This window comes from Myotis brandtii, unplaced genomic scaffold, assembly GCF_000412655.1.
Source record: "Myotis brandtii unplaced genomic scaffold, ASM41265v1 scaffold2204, whole genome shotgun sequence".
In the NCBI taxonomy this organism is placed as follows: Eukaryota; Metazoa; Chordata; class Mammalia; order Chiroptera; family Vespertilionidae; genus Myotis; species Myotis brandtii.
The window spans coordinates 172,856-181,960 of record NW_005358261.1 but is presented as its reverse complement, the minus strand read 5'-3'; the positions used below and the strand labels follow the sequence as shown (position 1 = coordinate 181,960).

General features: G+C 36.9%; 1 protein-coding gene across 12 annotated transcripts in view; it reads right to left on the bottom strand.

Moving 5' to 3' along the window:
• CNOT2 (CCR4-NOT transcription complex, subunit 2) overlaps positions 1-9,105 on the bottom strand; it is a 133,855-nt gene that overhangs the window by 81,022 nt on the left and 43,728 nt on the right. For 6 of the 12 annotated variants that reach the window (XM_005866110.2, XM_014539591.1, XM_014539589.1 and 3 more), the window contains one exon: positions 4,922-4,994. The exons of 1 other annotated variant lie outside the window; for it this stretch is intronic. In XM_005866110.2, coding sequence (XP_005866172.1) covers positions 4,922-4,994 — 73 coding nt within the window. Of the gene's footprint in view, positions 1-4,921; positions 5,065-7,416; positions 7,538-9,105 lie in introns of those variants that run through there. 5 more of the 12 variants (XM_014539583.1, XM_014539587.1, XM_014539588.1 and 2 more) reach the window with 3 other exon arrangements.

The window sequence follows — 9,105 nt, the reverse complement described above, 5'->3', positions numbered from 1 at the left end:
TTTCTTCATTTAATTTTTGAACATGCTCATTTTTTGGACAAAGAATTGCACGTTTAGATATATTTTTAATATTATCTATAGATATAGTATTTCCAAAGGTAGCTTCAATAATAGATCCATTACAAATCATTTCACAGGGGATTTCAATAATATCCATTCCTAAATGAAAACTGCTATCAAGTTTGCCATCTCCAAGTTTTACTAACCATTCACTATAAGCAGAATCCTCTGATCTCATATTTGTTGTAAGAGACAACTTTCTGAAACATCCCCAAACACTGCACTACTTTAAACTTGTTTGTACTATGGCCAATCAGATAGCATGTGGTACAATACTGAGACATTGTCTAAAATCCCCTCCAAGAAGGAGAACTTTCCCAACAAATACAACATTCAAATTTCTCTTAGTAATCTGTCTATGGTGCTTATAGCATGAATGGATGCCATGGTGCAGTCATCAATAATGAGAAGATGGGCCTTTTTAATAGTTTTAGCAACTTCACTGTTTATATCGAATCTAGAAATTGAAGTTTCATTTAGTGGAAAGGGTAATTTATATTGGGAATTAAAGGTGCTTCCACCGAGAAGTAAATTTGTAGCAATTCCTGTAGACGCTGTGGGTAAAACAGTACTACTACGACCTCTAATATAATGTATTAAAAGTTTATAAAGATATGGCTTCAGGCTCCGAGGGCCGGTTCCTGCCTCAAACCTCACCATCCCGGGAAACAGCTCCGGAAACAGCTCGGGGAGGGCGCAGTCCTTGGCAAACCAACCCAGGACTCAGTGGGTCCAAGCTCCGAGGGCGGGTTCCTGCCTCAAACCTCGCCCTCGCCAGAAACAGCTCTGGGAAACAGCTAGGGGAGGGCACAGTCCTTGGTAAAGCGATCCAGGACTCAGTGGGTCCACGCTCCGAGGGCGGGTTCCTGCCTCAAACCTCGCCCTTACTGGAAACAGCTCCGGGAAACAGTTCAGGGAGGGCACAGCCATTGCCAAGACAACCCCTGCAGGACTGACTTCCTTCCGGTTGGTCGAGCCTCGGTCATGGCGTTACACCCAGGGTTTTTATATAAATAGATTTCCTAGGGCAGTGGTCGGCAAACTCATTAGTCAACAGAGCCAAATATCAACAGTACAACAATTGAAATTTCTTTTGAGAGCCAAATTTTTAAACTTAAACTATATAGGTAGGTACATTGTTATTAACTTAATTAGAGTACTCCTATGCTGGCCTTTGCTAAAACTGTACGTTCGCTGAGTCGACCCCTTCCAACTCTCCCATCCACACTCGTCTTGTATACTTGTTTCGTCTATCTCCTTTCGTTCATCCTCTCTATATGACCAAACCATCTCAACATACCTTTCTCAATCCTCGACACCATATCTTCTTTCACTCCACAGCATTCCCAAAAATTAACTTAATAAACTTTACTTAAAGTTTTAAGTCAACTTCGCATTGTACGTGCGCGCCTGCATGTGGTATTTTGTGGAAGAGCCACACTCAAGGGGCCAAAGAGCCACATGTGGCTTGCAAGCCGTGGTTTGCCGACCACTGTCCTAGGGCAAAGGAAACTAAGGAAAAAGTAAACAAATGGGACTACATCAAAATAAAAAGCTTCTGCACAGCAAAGGACACCATCAACCAAATGAAAAGGGAGCCCATGGTATGGGAGAACATATCTGGCAATGATACATCTGATAATATATATAAGAAACTCATAGAACTTAATAAAAGGAAGACAAATAATCCAATTTATAAATGGGCAAAGGACCTAAATAGACACTTCTCCAAAGCAGACATACATATGGCCAAGAGACATATAAAAAATGCTCTAAGTCACTGATCATCAGAGAAATGCAAATTAAAATGATAATGAGGTATCATCTCACACCTGTCAGAATGGCTACCATCAACAAATCAACAAATGATAAGTGCTGTTGAGGATGTGGAGAAAAGGGAACCCTAGTACATTGCTGATGAGAATACAGACTGGTGCAGCCATTATGAAAAACAGTATGGAGTATCCTCAAAAAATTAAATATGGAACTGCCATTTGACCCAGTGATCCCACTTCCAGGAATATATCCTAAGATACCCGAAATACCAATCACAAAGAATGTATGCATCCCTATAGTCATAGCAGCACAATTTGCAATAGCTAAGATTTGGAAACAGCCCAAGTGCCCATCAGTAGATGAGTGGATAAAAAAGCTGTGATACATTTACTCCATGGAATTCTATTCAGCAGTAAAAAAGAAGAATCTCTTACTCTTTGAGACAACATGGAGGGACTGGTAAGAGTATTATGTTAAGCAAAGTAAACCAGTCAGAGAAAGACAATTATCACATGATCTCACTCATATGTGAAATCTAACAAAATAAATTGATGAACAAAACAGATCCAGAGACATAGAAGCTTGGAACCGACTGTGGAATCTCAAAGGGAAGGTGGGGGAGGGTGGGGGAGTGGGAAGAGATTAACCAAAGTATTTGTATGCATATATGTATAACTCATGGACACATAATAGGGTGGGGAAGACCTGGGGGGTGGGGAGGTGGTAGTAGAGGCAGGCTAGAAGAGGTCAATGGGGTAAAAAGGGAGACGTATATAGTATTTTCAACAATAATGATTTAATAAATAAACAAATAAGAAAATAAAAAATATTTTCAGCCAGAAAAACCCTAACCAAGGATACATTTTTTTAGTAATCTCAGAAACCTGGATTATTTGTAAGTAATGTGACTGAAGATATAAACTATTTTTAGAGTAGAATGAGCAGGAATTAGGAAATAACTTCATGTGTAAAATATAACCTCATCTTATTCCCTTCTTAAGTGAAAATTTTGGAATCTATATTAATATGATTCATGAATTAACCATACTGTGAAATTATACAAAGTTCTTTTCAAGCTGGGTTATGAACTACGAAAAGCCACATAACCTAGAATCATAATATTCTTAAAATAACTTACCAGAACCTATCAAAGATTCAATAACCCAAGTAGTGTGACCAATTGAAACTATGAGTCAAGGTAGTTGGAAATGGTGGTGAGGCAGGAGCTACAGCAAGTATAAATAATTAGCAATGGCCATGTTAGTCAAGTCTATGAGAACAACTCAGAACAGAAATGGTTACAAGAACCAATTTTTCATAGGATTTACTCTGGCTTATTAAAATCATAAAGATCTGGCAAGAAACTTCAGACATCAAGTTAGGGGAAACTCTAGAAAGGTAAAATATGACAACTGTCTTGTGTGCTATTTAAAATCCTCACCCAAGGATATGTTTTCTTTTTTAATTATTATTAATTTTAGAGAGAGAGGGGAAGGAAAAGGGAGGGAGGGGAAAAGAGAAAAAATGAGAGACAGAGAGACAGAGAGACAGATATATTGGTTGCCTCCTGACCAGGGATCAAACCCGAAACCTAGGTATGTAACCTGACCAGGAATTGAACTGCAACCTTTTTGGACAAAGTTTGAACCAACTGAGCCACGTAGTCAGGGTGACACTGTTTTTTTTTATTAGGGGTAGTGCCCAAACCAGTAAGTCTTATAATCACAGACTCTGCTAATTGTACATGAATACCCATTTACAGATTTTCTCCACTCCTCATTTTTCCAAGTTGAGGGAAGAAAAACTTGAGCTAAAATTAACGATTAGCAGATTAACCAATGCTGTTACTATCATACTAATTGCTGTCACATCCTAGAGCAGTGATGGCGAACCTTTTGAACTCGGCGTGTCAGCATTTTGAAAAACCCTAACTTAATTCTGGTGCCGTGTCACATATAGAAATTTTTTGATATTTGCAACCATAGTAAAACAAAGACTTATATTTTTGATATTTGTTTTATATATTTAAATGCCATTTAACAAAGAAAAATCAACCAAAAAAATGAGTTGGTGGTGTCATAAGTTCGCCATCACTGGCCTAGAGGAAATGAAACTTGGTGGATGGAAGGGAGAGAGGGAGGTTGGACATGTATCTGTGCAGAAAGCCTAAAGCTCTGAACTTTGAATTATTCTGTATTCTGAATCATTAAATAACTTGACAATGAATTATTACCAAATGAATAAAGTAGATTTTCCTTGAAAAAATTAAATTAAAATGTTTTATTTTAATCACTATTTAATAGCACCAACTTTATAATTAACCTTCATTTAAAAGCTGAAAAAGAAAATAGTAGGTTGGGGGTTAGGAATGTGAAGGGATTGAGTTAAAAGAGGTACAAAAAGAGAAAGAACTCATGGGCATGAACAACAGTGTGGTGATAACGGACAGGGGTAGGTGGAAAAGGGTATAGGTCACCTAAATGGTGATGGAGAAAAATAAGATAGAATAAAAAGAAAACAATAATATTACACTTCAACCATCCTTTCAGCATCCTTACAGACTACAGAGGATGGATACTAACTTAATGAGAAACAAGACTCTAGCATTGTAAGGACAGAAGTGAATGACAAATTCAGTAAAATCGTGGTTTCTGAGCATCCTGGAGTTTTCATTTCTATTTCTTCTATATCCTAACCAATTTTGTCCACATTTCTATAATTCTCCATTACCCTAAATATAGCATAAGACTTCAGTTTAGTCTTCCAGTAATAATACGTATAAAAGCAAGCTCTGAATCCAGCCACAAAGTTATAAATTATGTATCAGATAATATAAGTTTTTACATATATACACACACCAGAAAATTTGTGTTGACATTAAAAGAATATACATTTATTAGAAGCATATTTTGAAAAATGTCCCCAACTATTTAAACTGTCAAACCCATTACATATGTACTTTAAATTATAACCCAAATTTTTCAAATTGAGGTATATCCAATATGCTGGTTCTAGTTAAATACAACATATTAAACAGTTCAATGTAGCTATCTGACCAATAAGGAAAAAGGAAAATAAATCTTACCTGGTAGTTTCTTTTCTCAGATAATGTATGTCCATCAGTCCTCACCATAGAGTCGTGTCCTTTCCTCACAGTACTGGAGGCAATCAAACAGAACTGTCACTCAAGGGTCGTGTCACAGGAAGGACCGCCCACCAGTTCTCCCTCTAGAGTGGAATTATCCAAAAGCCATCAAAATTACTAACATGTAAATATATGAACAGTAACAAAAATATCCAATATTATACATAGAAAACAAAACAAAAAGCACTTTTTAAATATTCTACCTGATCTTCCTCTTAACTATCTGGGGAGAGCTAGACGGGCAGTCATACTTTGAGATAGAAATTATTAAATATGAAAAACTCTTCCTTCCCACTTCTCTCTACAGTTAAAACTGTCCGCCAGACCTCATATACAAGGTAGAAACTTATAAAAATGGAGTTGACAAAAATGTTCAGCCCTCAGCTGACATTTTTTCTATTAAATGTTCTTCTGTTAGTCTCAGAAATATCAAATTAATTCAGATTTAGTCAATATTTCTGAGACTTAAAATCCTTCTCTTCCAAATACTTTATATAGTACTCATTCAGTTTATGATGTTTATTCCTATGCGATATAATGAAATATATGTTCTTATGACTAGTAAATGAAACCCAAATCAATACTTATTAAAATTTACTTCAATGAAGAGTAGTAACATATGTTAACGTCCTGAAGCCTTTGTCCTTCAATCCTCCAATTTCATACACATTCTAATAGAATTTGCTTTACTACAATAGGGAAGAAAAATAAGGGGGCTCATGTCTTAACCTCAATAAAGATAAATAAGTCCAAAATGACTAGGCACATCAGATACAAAAAATTCAGTGTAGCAGAAGTGATAGTCGCTAGAGATGTTAACTTAAAAAATGTAAACTGAAAATGAGATAAAAACCAAAAATGGCATATACAAAAAAAAATGGAAGCACAGATTTTATAAACAAATATCTCTCACCAAAGTTTTAGTGAAATGTTTACCCTAGGAAAGTGGTAAGTGTATCTAATCCTACCTAATAAAGAGGGAATATGCTAACTGACTTCCACGCCCTCAAAGATGGCAACGCCCACAGCCAATAAGGAGGGAATATGCTAATTGACTGCCACACCCTCAAAGATGGCGGCGCCCCAGCCACAAGCCTCAAAGATAGCGGCACCCACAGCCACAAGATGGCCGGCAGGGGAGGGCAGTTGGGGGCGACCGGGCCAGGAGGGGAGGGCAGTTGGGGGTGACCGGGCCAGTAGGGGAGCAGTTAGGCGTCAATCAGGCTGGCAGGGGAGTGGTTAGGGGGTGATCAGGCTGGCAGGCAGAAGTGGTTAGGGCAATCAGGCAGGCGGGCAGGCAGGCAGGGGAGTGGTTGGGAGCCAGCAGTCCCGGATTGTGAGAGGGATGTCGGACTGCCCACAGAGATTGGGTCTAAAGCAGTGGTTGGCAAACTGCAGCTCGAAAGCCACATGCGGCTCTTTGGCCCCTTGAGTGTGGCTCTTCCTAAGCCTTAGGAGTACCCTAATTAAGTTAATAACAATGTACCTACCTATATAGTTTAAGTTTAAAAACTTTGGCTCTCAAAAAGAAATTTCAATCGTTGTACTGTTGATATTTGGCTCTGTTGACTAATGAGTTTGCTGACCACTGATCTAAACCAGCAGTCAGACACCCCCCGAGGGGTCCCAGATTGGAGAGGGTGCAGGCTGGGTTGAGGGACACCCTCCTCCCCCAGTGCATGAATTTCCTCTAGTGATCTAATAATAGTTGCTAACCATTAAAATTACATTCAAATTTAGAGCAATTATTTAACATCATAAGAAATATACTTTGGGAGAGGATAAGAGAAACACCTACTTTAAATTCATAAAAAGTAAGAATCAATTTTATTAAAATCAACACACACATACATACACATAAATATGGACTACCTCCAAAAAGCAATCTAATAAGACGGGCAGAAACATTTTCAAGGAAAACAAGTCATTAAGAATTAAAGTTTTAAAAAGAATCCACATAATGAAAACCTGTATTTTGCCTTGTTTTATTACAGAGTTAGTCAAGCTACTTAACTTTTATTATCTTACATTGTATGTGTTTGGTGAAATATTTTAAGATGCCTGACTCTAAGGCAAAAATGTAACAAACAGCCCATTACCAAATTTAAATGTACCACTGGAATTAAGTTTTTCTTTCTCAAATATAACAAACGAGAAAAGTTTGTTTTTTTAAGCCATAAGTAAGTATAATTACTGCTATAAATGTAACCCCTAACGTCTAGTAAGGAATTAGGTTATTCATAAAGAAAAATTATATCAAGTAAATTGGAGGTCCAAGAATAGTTAAGTGACACACATTCAGCTCTAATTTAAATTTTCATGATTGTTACAAAATGAGAGCAACACTGTTTTACTATGCATTCCCAAAACATTAACCCTGTTTTAATGATAGTGTTTTGTAGTATTAATAGACATTAAAACAGTATTTGCCTTACTATTAATGTATTCATGGCAACTCTGAAGTCAATGTATAATAGTTGGATTTTCCATTGTTTCTTATAAAAATGTGTTTCTTCTTAAATAAGTTTAAAGTCCATGCATTTTCTTCAAATTATGCTACTTTCATCAAAAGATAAGTTACAAATTTAAAATCGGGTAAGGCATTTTTCAACAGTATAACTTAACTATATAAAACAGATAATTATTACTATATATGCTAAATAACTTAATTAAAAATAAAAGTTAATATTTATTCTGTAAATTTACCAGGTAAATGAAAAATAACTTTGGAATACTATAAATTTTAATACAAAGGGAAATACTGTTTTGTTTCCCTCTTAGGATAACTTCAAATATTTCATGGCTTAAGGTTTCAAGCAATATCACTATATGCTTTAACCAATACAGGAACAGATATTCTATACTGAAAAATAACTAAGAATTCATTATCTCCTTTTAGTAAACAAAGAGAAAAAGAAATAAACGCACTCTATTTTCTTCCAGGTAAACATGACAGCTAACATTTGTTACCACTATCTTGCATTAAGTAAAAATGTTCAGTAATAGATTGTCTTGATACTTGTCATATTTGGAATGAAATGATGTGCAGTAGATTAAAGAAGATGTGAGTATGTATGTGAAGCACAGTATGTGAAAAGCAGCAAGCATGAGAGAGAACATGCACTCCAACTGCCTAAATTTATTAAAGTTTATACACTGGTTTTCCCAAAAGTCCGACAAATATTCAAAAAGCCAGAAAAGACAAATATTTACAAAACCAAAATGAAATCGTCTATAAGGCAGGGATACCTTCCAAGATAAAAAAAACCAAAAAAACAAAAAACAACAGGAACAAAACACAGAGACTGCATTTACCCTCCTACCTTAAAAAAGCAGAAAACTAGACAAAATATGTGAAACTAATTTTCAGACACTGGACATTATCAAAGGGCAGAGATCTTCAAGAGAAAAAAAAAATGAAGTAACCCCATTGCCTGCAGAGTTATGAGGCTGAATGAAACAGGGAAGGGAGAGATGGGACCCATTCAGAGCCCAATGGTCTCACTGAATTAAAGAGAGTTCAGAGTTAGGGGAGACACCAAGGCAGCTAGAATTTGCAGAACTAATGAAGAGAAGGAAGCTGCAGGGGCAAAGAACTCCAAAGATCAAGAGAGAGATTCTCCTTAAGGTTTTGGCTGAGTAATGATCTGTGCATGTATGTAAAAAAAAAGGATTGAGTCTGGAGAAAAAAGCCTCTGAAAAGTAGCGGTCAGGCCCTGGCCTGTTGCTCAGTGGTTAGTATGTCGGCCCACGGACTGAAGGGTTTTGGGTTCAATTCCTGGTCAAGGGGGCATACCTTGTTTGCAGGTTTGATCTGCAGCCCTAATCGGGGTGGAAGGCAACAAATCAGTGTCTCTCTCACATAAATGTTCTTTTTCTCTCTGCCTCCTCCCTCCCTTCCATTCGCTCTAAAAATCAATCGAAGAAATACCTTCAGGTGAGGATTAGGAAAAAAAGAAAGTAGTCAGAACATTCCCCAGACCTTCTGTTTCCATTAATCAGAAGGTAATTAATGCCTTATAAGATTTATATGAGTATGTTTTATACAATAGGATGTTCTGAACCAGCACTAACAAAGCTTAAAAGCGCCGGGCCAGCATGGCTCAATGATTGAGCATTGACCT